The sequence below is a fragment of the Hippoglossus stenolepis genome, chromosome 2 (genome assembly GCF_022539355.2).
Source record: "Hippoglossus stenolepis isolate QCI-W04-F060 chromosome 2, HSTE1.2, whole genome shotgun sequence".
Lineage (NCBI taxonomy): Eukaryota > Metazoa > Chordata > Actinopteri > Pleuronectiformes > Pleuronectidae > Hippoglossus > Hippoglossus stenolepis.
Window position 1 is genome coordinate 30,419,869 of NC_061484.1, and position 13,721 is coordinate 30,433,589.

At 43.2% G+C, this 13,721-nt stretch overlaps 1 protein-coding gene across 1 annotated transcript in view; it reads right to left on the reverse strand.

Moving 5' to 3' along the window:
- Nucleotides 1-9,691: 9,691 nt before the first annotated feature.
- The window catches only part of LOC118099145 (homeobox protein OTX1 B), a 6,966-nt gene continuing 2,936 nt past the window's right edge, over nucleotides 9,692-13,721 (reverse strand). The window contains exons 3-4 of the mRNA XM_035143443.2: nucleotides 13,529-13,680; nucleotides 9,692-11,002 (exon numbers count right to left, since the gene is read on the reverse strand). Of these exons, the coding sequence (XP_034999334.1) occupies nucleotides 10,220-11,002; nucleotides 13,529-13,680 (935 nt within the window). The 3' untranslated portion in view covers nucleotides 9,692-10,219. The remainder of the gene's footprint in view (nucleotides 11,003-13,528; nucleotides 13,681-13,721) is intronic.

Sequence of the window (13,721 nt, forward strand, 5' to 3'; positions counted from 1 at the left end):
ATGGGAGGAAGGGAGGAAGGGAGAGGGAGGAAGGAAGGAAGGAAGGAAGGAGAGGGGGGGAGGAAGGGAGGGAGGGAGGGAGGGAGGAGGGAAGGGAGGGAGGGAGGAAGGGAGGGAGGGAGGGAGGAAGGAAGGAAGGAAGGAAGGAAGGAAGGGAGGAAGGGAGGAAGGGAGGAAGGGAGGAAGGAAGGGAGGGAGGAAGGAAGGGAGGAAGGAAGGAAAGGAAGGAAGGAAGGAAGGAAGGAAGGGAGGAAGGGAGGGAGGGAGGGAGGGAAGGAAGGACGGAAGGGAGGAAGGGAGGAGGGAGGAAGGAAGGAAGGGAGGGAGGGAGGAGGAAGGAGAGGAAGGAAGGGAGGGAGGGAGGAGGAAGGAAGGAAGGAAGGAAGGGAGGGAGGAAGGAAGGAAGGGAGGAAGGAAGGAAGGAAGGAAGGAAGGAAGGAAGGAAGGAAGGGAGGAAGGGAGGGAGGAAGGAAGGAAGGAAGGAAGGAAGGGAGGAAGGGAGAGAGGAAGGAAGGAAGGGAGGGAGGAAGGGAGGAAGGAAGGGAGGAAGGAAGGGAGGGAGGAAGGAAGGGAGGGAGGAAGGAAGGAAGGAAGGAAGGAAGGAAGGAAGGGAGGGAGGGAGGGAGGGAGGAAGGAAGGAAGGAAGGAAGGAAGGAAGGAAGGGAGGAAGGGAGGAAGGAAGGAAGGAAGGAAGGAAGGAAGGAAGGAAGGAAGGAGGGAGGGGGAAGGAAAGAAGGAAGGAAGGAAGGAAGGAAGGAAGGAAGGAAGGAAGGGAGGGAGGGAGGAAGGAGGAAGGAAGGAAGGAAGGAAGGGAGGAAGGACGGAAGGACGGAAGGACGGAAGGAAGGAAGGAGGGAGGGAGGGAGGGAGGAAGGAAGGAAGGAAGACGGAAGGAAGGAAGGACGGAAGGAAGGAAGGGAGGGAGGAAGGGAGGGAGGAAGGAAGGAAGGAAGGAAGGGAGGGAGGGAGGAAGGAAGGAAGGAAGGAAGGAAGGGAGGGAGGGAGGAAAGAAGGAAGGAAGGAAGGAAGGAAGGAAGGAAGGGGAGGGAGGGAGGAAGGGAGGAAGGAAGGAAGGAAGGAAGGAAGGACGGAAGGAAGGAAGGAAGGGAAGGAAGGAAGGAAGGAAGGAAGGAAGGAAGGGAGGGAGGGAGGAAGGAAGGAAGGAAGGAAGGAAGGAAGGAAGGAAGGAAGGAAGGAACATTTGTTTCAGATGTGAAAGATAAATCTTTCTGGTTCTTGTTTCACTAATAATGAAACAAAGTCGCTTCTAAAAGTTCTTTCATGACGTGTAATGATGTGTAACAGGAGAGAGGAGGGTCGACATTTCAAAATAGAAACTTTTGTTTGTTCAACTGCAGATTTCATTTAAACTTTGTGGACGAAATGTTTTTTTCTTTCTCAAACTACAAAAGTCAAGAATGAACTTTGAATCTTAATTTGACGGAACAATCCGTTGCACTGACTAAGGAACGACAGAAGTTTACAGAAGCAGTGAAGGATGGAAGGAGAACGACGAAAAGAGAAGAAGAGTTTATATGGAAATATAAATGTGTGAGAGGAGGAAGAGAAAGACGAAGAGGTAAAGATGAAACAAAATAAAACAGGGAAAGGTCGAGGTAGTTTGAAACAGGATGAAGGCAACAAGATATTTATTTTAAAAATGTTTCACATTCTTTTCCACTTGATCTCGATCATCTTTGTAGTAAAGTTGGATTAAAGCTGCTTTTACTGCTCTCGAACAGTTATGAGAGTACAAACATTTAAATAACACGAGGAAATGAAATACTACAAAACAAACCTGTTTAAATTAAGAATGAAGTCATAAATAAGGAGATAAGCAGCAAACTCTGAGGAGTCAAATGTTACAGCAGATTAAATCATATAAAAGTATAGATTTCTGTTGCAGCTTTTGAAGTTAGGAAAACACTTCGATATCATCAACGAGCTGAAACAATAGGACGATGAGAAGCTGCAGGGAATTAAAGTAAAATGATTTAAAATGATAAAGAATTTAAATGAAAGACACACTCCCCCACACCACACACACACACACACACACACACACACACACACACACACACACACACTGTGAGAGTCGACCACTGAGCCGAGCAGATTGAAGAGGAGGAGCTGAGGCCGCAGAGCATGAAAGAGGATAGAAGAAGAAGAAGAAGAAGAAGAAGAAGAAGACACAGAAGAAGAGAGAATAAGAAGAAAGAACGGGGGTAAGAAACAAGAGGGGAGGGTCAGTCTTCAAACGAGCCACACACCCCCACACCCCCCCACACCCCTCCCCTTCACTTAAGAGACACTTCAGGGGGGGGTCACATTATTAACACTCCTACTAGCACTTTAAAGACAACAAAAGATGGACAGAGAGAGAGAGAGAGAGACACACACACACACAACACACACACACACACACACACACACACACACACACACACACACACACACACACACACACACACACACACACACACGTTTGAGTGTGTTCAGTGTTTTTTTAGTTCACTTAGTCACTGATCGTCGTCACCTGTTGAACAGTCCAGTTATATGATGTCCATCCTCCCTCTTGAATTCCTATCCTTTAGAAACAAACACTAACTGTGGACCTGCTGCTGCTCTGATTCTTATTCTCAATGTTTCCATCTGTTTCAATACAAAAGCTGAAATGATTCATTTTTACTTTTGCCTTGTTGGCGTGGCAACAGCCACTCGCTGTTTAAAAGATATCAAACAATAAGATCCTACTCAGATTAAGACGTACGGAGTTCACGTCTCGATCTCATTTGAACTTCCTGTTGGAGTTTTCACAGCATTTTGCGACATCAACACACAACAAGTTACCAACTGATGACGACTCATGTCCCGAGTTTGAGTTTCAACTCGATGGAAAAACAACAAAGAGTTCAGAAAACACTCGGCATCGGGCAGCAAACTGTTTCAGGCTATAATCAGACTATGCTATGCTAACATGTAAAGATGAATATGAATGAAACGTTCTGTTAGCAACTCATGTAAACATCAGGTCCAATCGCTGTGTAAACTAAGTCATTGTATACGGATCTGTTGAAGCAGCTTCAGGTTCTGTCTCTGAGGAATGACCCGTGAGGACGTGGTCACGTGACATTTACGTTGATTTACCTGCATTTGACCTAAAACTCTCACTTAGTGAAATAACACCATGGAGTCAGGACTGGGTCAGAAGTCTCCTGCTGCTCCTCTGCTCACTGCTTCACTGTTTGTTTCCGCCCGGCCGACTCTAATCCCAGGTTTCTGGTGTTGCGCGGGCCTGTCAGTCAAAGCGGTGACAGCAGCACCGAGGGGCTCCTCCAACCTGCGGCCGCGCACATGCAGCGACTCGCCGCTGCTGCAGAGTCGACCACAAACTGAGAAGATCCAGTGAAGCTCAAGTCGGGAAAGAGCTTCAGAGCGATCGGATAACGACGCAGATATTTGTGACTCACTTGATCTGAACGTGTCACGTGACAAACACTCAGAAAACAGGTCAGGATATTATTTTCATATTTATTTTTGAATCATTACATTTTATTAGTCAACAGTGCTTTTTATTTCTTTACTGGTTTATTTAAAACAGAGACGATAAATATGCAGCAACTACACGAACCCGGTGGCAGAACGATTTGTCGCAGCTACGATACAGTAGAGGTTAAAGCGTCGACTACAACCAAGAACAAAAACACCTGAAGGCGAACGCTAGCTCGTGAAAGTTTGTAGATTATGAGTAATTATGAAACACGCAGGGACGTCTGCAGGTCACTCTAGATTATATCATTTAATAAGGACCACACAGGCTTCAACATATAAACCATTTATTTATGTTGCATTTAATGGATTCATCTCAACACTTTGTACAGTCCATTGTAACGTTACCCTTCCATCCTCTTGGCTTTTATTTTGAAATATTTAATTTACCTCTGTCTCACCTGTTGTCCATTCGTCAATTAGAGACGAAAAATATAACAATTCAGAATCCAAAGATTTGACATTTTGACACTTTGTTTTGTTTGAACTTTTTTTATTCATTTTTGGTTTGAAACAAAAAAATAAAAAATTCCATGTTCTTTTGTCTGAAGCTACAGTGTGATTGACAGCCGTCTGGTTTCTGGTTGCCACGTGCTCGTCCCCGGACACACGAAAGGTGGACTGGACGCCATGTTTCCTTTCCGGTGGCGTCATGCACATCGTAAAAGACGGCGAATGGTGACTGGTCGTGGAGCAGCGTGTCATCTGACAGAATTCATGACTCTACGACCTGAAGTTGACACTCAAACTTTGTCTTTCATCAAAACTCTGTCAGGTCTTTGGTTGAGGACGTTTCTTAAGTAATAAATCCAAACGATGACGGTTGTCTTATCTTAGTTGAGTCTGTTCCTTAGTTTCCGTCCAGGTTCACTGTGGCTCTGCTGATGATGGAAGGACGTCGATCGTCGTGGTTGTTCGGGGTTTACGAGTCACTTTCCTCTGCGGTGGAACGAAATCACTTGTTTTGTAAGAAGTCACAGATCAAACGTACGACGCCACTTTTCCATTAGCGCTGAAACAGACCTGGATCCCGGCTCAGCACAAACATTCCTCCGTGGCACTCCCAGGCTCGACTTAATGGGGATTCCCTGCCTCTCTTTTCCCTCTGCTGCTTCTTTAAGTGTTAATCCTTGGGAAACTTCCACCCGTAGCGGCTTGTTTGAAGTGAGCCAGTGGCTATCAGGCTAAGTACGGCCCCCAGTCATCTGAATCATTAGATTAGGCTCAGCCACGGCCCCGACAAAGAGATTCCCCATCGGCGTTTGTTTCAAGGAGAGGCCTCGATTCAGCCAGAGCGGCCACACACACACACACACACACACACACACACACACACACACACACACACACACACACACACACACACACACACACACACACACACACAATGAGTGATTATTAACCATGAATTAGTTTATACAATGTAGTATGCAGTAAATTACAGTGATGGAAATACATCAACGTCTACAGCAGATTTTTCACTGATCTCAAACGTTGGACGAGAAGGTTCCACTTTGAATATGAGAATTTAATTGTGATCTCTAAATGTAAGAAAAGAATTTCAAAAATTACAATTCCATTCCCATATTTTCAGTTGTATTTATGACTGACTTATGTAAAAGTACAGACAAAATATCTTTAAACTATTAAAATGTCACTAAATTAACAACATACTGAGTACATGTTATTTAACTTGTAAATAATAATAATAATAATAGTTGGTGAATAATAAATAATCAGGTAAGTAACTTGAGTAAATGTAAAATTTATAATGTAAGAAATATACATAGTTATTAATAAATTACAATCTGGTATGTCTATGTTTATACTTAAATTATCATTTTATTCATTCATTTACAAGAAGAACACACATTAATGAACATTTCTGTAAATGTGACAGAATGTGAGGATTTGCTCTTTTTGTAGTTTTCAGGAACATTTACACAGTGTGATGTCATTTTAATGAAAATACAACTTTAGACAAACTGTACACGACAAAGTACAAACACCTGCCAACACAAACATCGTATCCAGTTTGTGTTTTGGTCAAATATCACAATAAGATCAGTTTCATAATTTCTTCACAATCAAACAATGATATTTATTATTAATTCAGATTTTATTCATCATTCAAAGATTATAAACTAAATATGTTATGGACCATTATTTAATGAATTATGGTTTAGTTTATTCCCGAAAAATAATAACCTGGCATCAACATGTTTTTAAATAAACAAACATGATATTTTTAGTATTGGAACACATGTTGTATTTTTTATTGAATATATTAAACCACAAAAACCATCATTCATCCTGTGAAAGTAACAATATCAGACAAACACAAGTAAAAGAACCAAAGAGTCGACGTGTGTTTTATAATCCCATTGTGTTAAAATCTGACGGAAGTTTTTCCAATTCACAAACTTTTGTTCACGTTCGGCTCCAAAGTTTCTGGAATTTGAAGCGAAATCACTTCAAAGAGTCGGATTTTGTCTCGTGCAGCATCTAATCTTCGTCCTTTGAAGACAAACGTCATTGTCGCTGACAGTCGTGATGAGAATATTCATGGCGGCTTGTGTGTGTGTGTGTGTGTCTGTGTGCGTGTGTGGATCTCTAGATTGGCTTCTTAAACAACCGAGGAGCCATTTTGTGCAGGCGGAGTCCCGGACATGTCAGGGCTGTTGACAGTCTGTGCTCGGGATTAGTGGGCCGGCGGCGAGGCAATCCCTAATCCCTGACTGTATCGTAATCTATTTACCCGCCGAGCTGAAGGATTTCCATATGAAATATCCACAGAGACGCTGGAAGTGTTAAAACCTCAACTCATCATTTGGCTTTTTACCCACTTCTACACTCGTTCTTTTTCTTTTAAAATTCTGCCACTGCTGAGCTGCTTGACTCACACTCAGGAATAGAGACGAGGACGAGTCCACCAAGAAAACAAATCTACGTTTACAGAAAGAATAGAAAATAAAACGTTAAATAATCTTAAAAATAAAACTTCCTCCTTTCAGGTTTCCACGAAGTTTTAAATTAAAACTTATTCAGAGTTCACTCAGCTGAATGATTCAAAACTCAGAGAATCGCAGGGACTCGTCCAAACAGCCGAACAGATCCAGAGGTGATTACAACGAGAGACTTCAAAATAAAACATCGACCTGTAACTCTGACAAAGTTGAATGAACCAATGAGACACAGCTGCAAACAAAACACAAAGAAAGGAAGTAACACAACAGACACATCAGAGCAGTCGTTTCAAAATAAAACCGGAAACACGGACTGAATCCAAGCAGTAATTTCACAATAAGAGGCAGATCATGATCATTTCCATCACTTCTTCTACGTGGTCACGGGTCACTGTGGGGTCCCGTCTGCTCTGAGGTCGTAGCGCCGCTCACAGGACACGTTACAACTTCCTGTCATGGAAATGCAATGAAGGCTGAAGCAAGCGACCTTTGACCTTCATCACCAACGACTTTCTGTGAGAAACGATGTTCAGCAGCAGAGAAACTGTAAAAGAAGATCAGTGAAACACGTCTGTGACCAAAAGGGTTTTCACACCTGGTTGGGTTCAGAGCTTCAGACTCTTCAGTTCAGTCTGAACCTGAACATCAGGTGTGAAAGGTTCCTCAGACCAGAAGAGGAGTTCTGGGTCTGGATCAAACTGAACCAGGTTCTGTTGGTTTGCAGTGAAAACACTTTGTTGGAGAGTTTGGACTTTTGGACCAATCACAGGAAGTAGAGACAGAATTTAACAATAGAAGAAGAAGAAGAAGAAGCAGCTGCAGTCTTCACCTCCGACGATATGTTTGAACCACGAGGACGTTCATTTGGTGCATTTGAACTAGTGCGGAGTACTGTAGTACTGTGGAGTACTGTGGAGTACTGTGGAGTACTGTAGTACTGTGGAGTACTGTAGTACTGTGGTACTGTGGAGTACTGTGGAGTACTGTGGAGTACTGTAGTATGATACCATGTCAACCAGATGAAGCTTTATTCATTTTCTCCATTCAAACAGAAAGACTACTACCCCCCCGACTGACAACACTCAGACGCTGTCTACAAACCAATCAGAGTCAAGTACAGGTAGACTCCGCCCACGTAGGTGATGACGACACAATTCTTTAGTCCTTAAATTACAATGTGGAGCCAAAACTAACAGATCAAATAAAACGATGGAACAAACACATCTGTGTAAAACTTCTCGTTTCCATCTCAGGTTTGTTTCCACAGATTTGATCAAAACACTAACGACGTCTTTCTGTCAGTAGCTGAAACCGAAACCCTTCCAGACTCATGTCGTGGTTCAGTCTGCAGCTTCCTCCTCTGGAGCTCTGAGACGCTCAGAGCTGCGTCCACTCGACACACTGACTGGAGAACAGTGTTGTTAGAGGGTTTTTTAATAAAAATGTGAAAAGCAGAGTCACATTGTCACGACAAAGACGAGGAGTTCCCGCCCCCGGGAGTAATAAGGCAACAGCTGTTCAGAGAGGGGCGTCCTTTCTCTAAACCTGAACGTGGTCTACAGATTAGTTTGTCCTGGTGTGGTAAATCCTGGCTCGTGTTTGCACGAGGCAGCGGCGCGCGCCGGTAAAGCCCAGCAGGACGCCGAGCGGGCAAACACACGCAGCACGAACGCCATGTTTACAAAAAACTGTTTGTCCAGCTGCTGGAGGGACGGCGCCAGGAAGAGGGACGGCTGTTAATTAAAATCGTGATTTGTCCCTTTTCTCCTTGGATCAAATGAGTCGTACATTAGCGGCGACACGGCCAAACAAACAGCGGGGATGCCGGCGGACATGTTTGCTAACCTAGCGAGTCCACCTCTGCAGCCGGGGGAGGGGTCGGATTATCGACACGCTGTTATTCCTCCGGGTGTCGTAGATAACGTCAGAGCCTCCACGTGTTTAATCAGCTGATTGTTTCAAAAGCTCAAACTACATGTTCGAGCTGAACATCACACCTGAAGAATCTAAAGTGATTTTATAGAAAATAAAACTAAATGAAATACGTACTGACAGCTGGTTTAAACACTGTTTTAATTAGGTTTCATGTTTCTATGGGATGAAACGGTTCAGACTCAGACGTCTTTTATCTGAAGTTAAACATCGACGTGAGGAGAACGTTCTTCTTCTTCAGGATGAAAAACAACGTTCATCACACAAATCAACTTCAGTCCGTCGACGACTGAACGCACCTGAAGAAGAAGATCACAGAACGTTCATTAGCAACAGGTTTGATCACATGAATAAAGGTTTAGTTTTTCTGTTTGATTTCTCGACTCTCGAATCCAGTTTCTGAAGCTGCAACAAATGTTTTTACCTGAAGAATCTTTTAATTAACGTCCTGTCGAGCGAATAATCGATTAAACACCGGATGGTTCCTGCTGAGATGTTGATTTTACACCTGCTCGGCTCCCGCACTACCACCAAGGCCCCGCCCACGTTCAGCTGTTCCATGACTCATCGTGCACTCAGGGCAGCTCGTCCAATCAGAACGCTTCTGGAACTTTGAACTTCCTCGCCGTGACTATAACTCCTGACGGTTAGTGACTTAGCATCGTCACATTGATCCATTCAATCCGGAGGTGAAGGTGGTGGCGAGGTGTCGTCATGACTTTACTCTACGTGTTCAGCAGCTGGTTCCTGTCGACTCTGCCACACGGGGGCGCTGTCTATTGGCTGAATCAACATCCACGACAGTTCGTCCACGGCCTCTTGTTTTTACCAGACACGTAAACGTGGGGAATCAAACGTGTGACGTCTGTTTCACTTTAGATTTAGATCCTGGGTCTGTTTTCCACGAAGCGTTTCGCATCACGTCTCTGAGCTTAGCCCGAGGATCGTGGGTAGTGTATCTATTTAAAATGATGGATCGAACATGATTTCCACATTTACACCACATGAGCAGTGTGTTAGACGTGTGTGTGTGTGTGTGTGTGTGTGTGTGTGTGTGTGAGAGTGTGTGTTCATGGAGCATAAACAAGAAGCTCCTCCTATTAAACCAAGGTCATCAAATCAATGTTAATCAATCCAGATTAAAACTGTAGTTGATGTGAACTCATTTAAACCAGTTCAGCTGAATCAGGTTCATTGTGTCGACGTCGCTGCAGAAGAATCAAACTTGTCTTTTATTGGTCGGCTCATGTTTTAACAAGATTTTATTATAAAGACACAAACGTGTACATCTGTCAAATTTCAGTGGAATAATCTCATTCACATTTTTTATTTTCTCTCTTTCTGAAAAGAACAAATAGGAAAAAGTCTTCACCTTACAAACAAGTGCTGTGATTCAGTCTCCAGCTACGACGCCTGCGGCCTGGACGACGAGATTCACGTTGGAAAATGAGACAGAAACAACAGGGACGTGAGAATCGTAGCAGCATCGAGTGTTTGGAAAAAGAGATTTAGTCCGAACGAGAGTCTCATTTATGATTCTTTTGCTTCCTGGATCTAAGTCGATGCCTTTGTTTTTCTTTCAGCCGAACTGAGATGATCCGTCCGGTTCCGCCGACGATCAGAAGTTCTACATGTGTCTCGAGTTCTGGAATAGAAAAATAATCCTGGTCGAGAACATCTCAGCTCGTTCACAGATAAACTTTTTTTGTGTTAGTTTGAAGAATCTTCAAAAACAAGAAGAGCACTTCTTTAAAAGCGCAGAAGAAGAGAAGTCACAGCACTTGGAAACGCCATGAGGCCTGGTCTTTGTAGTCCAAACAGTCGGAGGCGTTGAAGTTCAGTTTCCAGGCCGAAGTCGCCGTCGGCTCTTTGTAATCCAGACAGTCTGTGGAGTTGAAGGCGAGGCTGGGCGCGCTGTACGCCTGGTGGTGCGGCGGGTGGTGGTGATGGTGGTGGTGCCCTGACGTCTGGCCGATGTGGTGGTGTGGGTGTCCTGACATGGAGCTGCCCGTCATGGGGCTGAGCTGGTGAGGGTGGTGGGGATGGTGGTGGTGGGAGTGCATGGGCGACAGGTACGAGCCGCACTCCACGCCACCGAAGTAGGAGCCTGATGCAGAGGCCGGGTAGCCCTGGCTGTACGCCGCCGCCGTCTGGCCGTAAGACACGGGGTAGGAAGACGTCCCCCCTGTGGCGGAGGACGTCACGGAGCGCTGCATGCAGGAGGCGCTGGTGGGGGCTGCTGGGTCGGGTAGCGTGGCCAGGGCTGGGGCCGGGGAGATGGGCGCCGGGCTCCAGATGGAAGACACCGGGGCGGTGACGGAGGTAGAGGTGCTGATGAGACTGGGACCGCTGAGACCGGAGGAGACGGACGAGGACGAGGAAGCAGAAGAGGCGGAGGAGGCGGTGGACACCGGCGGCGGCGTGAACTGGCCACTGCTCTCAGAACCAGTGCTCTCTCTGGTCGGAGACGACTTCTTCTTCAGTGGTTTGACCTTGGCGCTGTTGCTGCTCTGCTGCTGCTGCCGACATTTGGCTCGTCTGTTCTTAAACCACACCTGAGGACGGAGGAGAGAGGTCAGAGGTCACGAGCCCATATCGACTGGGTCAGAGCACCTGTCTGACCTTTGACCTTTGACCACTACACTCACTTGTGCTCTGGACAGAATCTGCTGAACGAATAAAAACACCGACAACGTGTTTTTCTTTCATTTCATCGCGTTTAAAACGTCAGAATCTACTTTAAAGGGTCAATTCACCAAAATGTTTCACTTTCCATTCAGTTTTGAGATTTTCTGATAAAGTTGAGTTAAGATCAGTTTGTTGAGTTTGTAGCATTTAAAAAAACAAGTGAATAACTTAAGAATTATTTTCAGAAGAAAGTTCCTCTGTTTGTCTGTCGCTGTGTTTCATGGGAACTATTTCCTGAGACAAAGTATTTCCGAGAGGACAAAGTGCTTCTGGAACCAGACACTGTTTTATTGTTGTTCGTGTAATTCTTTGTCCGTATTGTTGAAGGATGGAAGAAAAGAAAAATGACACATCTGCATTGAAGAAATGTGTTTTTTTAATTTGTGAACTGTCAATAAACTAAATAGTTTATAAGATGAAATTAAATGTTTAAATGAAAATGTGCAGACTCACTCAGGATGGAGGCTTTTCAAAGTAAAGCTCAACAGAACAACCACCAAAACAACTTATTACTACGTAACTTAACGTTTTATTTTGAAGGGGATCTTGTTTCCTTCTACTTTTCCTGCTTTTGAAAAATGATTTTCCTGCTTTGATTATTTTTCATTTTATTAATATTTTCATTTACAGAACATTTCGGCAAAAACGTTGTTTTTATTCAGTTTAATTTAGGTTTCGTGTCTATGGATTCAAATTACAATATAAATCTTTAAAGGTCTTTTTGTCCATATTCAGATTCACTTTCACTAATATTCAACCAAACAGTTTATTCCTGTTTATATTCTGAAGCGTTTTACTGAGGAAGATGATGGATCATTCACAGTCTGATTCATAAAACATTTTATTCCCAAACACATGGTGAAAATAGATGATATTCTGATTTATGATGTGATAAAACATCCAAAACACTTTGACTCTAAAATGTCAGATTTATTGGTTTATGATTAGATTTATTTTCTGGAAATATTCGTAATTTAGCACATTTTTAATTTGAAAAAACATAATTTGCAAAAATGAATCATAAAAGCTGAGAAAACATATAAAAATACAATTGTTTTAATGTCAGTGACGAACTGAGGAAGTTTTCTGCTTGAATCTGTTTCAGTGTCTCAAGTTATGATGACAACTTTTAATTTAAGAAACATTTTCAAAATCGATAATGTGAAATACATTTCTGGTAGAAAATGAACATCAATTGAACTTAATGAGCACAAGAGCATTTTGAATAGTATAGATACAATTTAAAAATAATAATTGAATCGGAACATTAATAAATGTTATAATTATATTTAAGCAATGATTATTAGTATAGAAAGCTTTAAAAAAAACAGCAACCTGCGTCTGTAATGAACAACAAATACTACTGCAAATACTACATACTAGTACTCCCAATACTTCCACTACTACTTGTGTGAGCAGCAGCACAGAGTGAAGTGGAGTCAGGTAAAGCGGACGTGTCTCAGCTGGATTCTACTTCATTCACTGAAGAGAAGAGAAGTCAAGTTTCAAACCTGTTTAATTCTTTAAAACCATTAAAGGTTGTTTCCACTGTGTGACATCATGTGTGTAGTGTTTTCTTTTGAACTTGTATTTAACTTTAATGCACCAACCACCACCAGCACTCTTCATTGTGTTGGATTTTATGCAATTTAATTACAATAAAGACTTCATATTCTATTCTATTCTATTCTATTCTATTCTATTCTATTCTATTCTATTCTATTCTATTCTATTCTATTCTATTCTATTCTATTCCATGCCAGCCTGTAAAACTCCGGTGCAGCAGATCAAATGTCTCAGTAAAAACATCCAACTCTCCGAGCTGAGCGGAAACGGAACCTACAGACTTATTCTCTACAACGAACTAGAAACTTATTTTTAAATGCTTCTTTTTTTGGATTTTCTTATGCAACCGTTTGTCGTCATGGATTTTAGATGCTAAAGCACTTTGAATTGTCTTATTGTTGAAACGTCCAACTCAGATAAACTTGTCCTGAAGTCCTGAAGTCCCAAAAGAGGATATTGTTTTACAGTGACAATATGAATCCAGTTCTGGTTTCCCTTGAGAACGTCACAGTGAAAGTGCTGCTGCTCAGACACAGGACTGTCAGGAATCATTTGCTGAAGGGAAACATGCTGATGGGAGAACTGTGTTTCAATCAGAATACCTGAGAAATAAAAACTACGCAGATATGAACTCTATTAACTGTGCTCATATAATTATCTTGTTCCCGACAGATAATAACGTGTGAGCACAAGATGAGAAACCTCATTCTCAGGGACTCCGACCTCACGTCCTTCTTTTTACACCAGAGGTTTGAACCTGATGTTGTATTTGGTCTTTTGGACTTGAAACTGCACACACACGCACACACGCACGCACACACACACACCTGCACTCTGGACTCGGGCAGGTTGATCTTCAGCGCCACCTCCTCCCTCATGAAGATGTCCGGATAGCGCGTCTTGGCGAACAGGGACTCCAGGATGTCCAGCTGCGTGCGCGTGAACGTGGTGCGCTCCCGCCGCTGCTTGCGCGGGTGCCCTGGAAGTTTCAACCAGCAAACAAACAAATGAATAAAACAC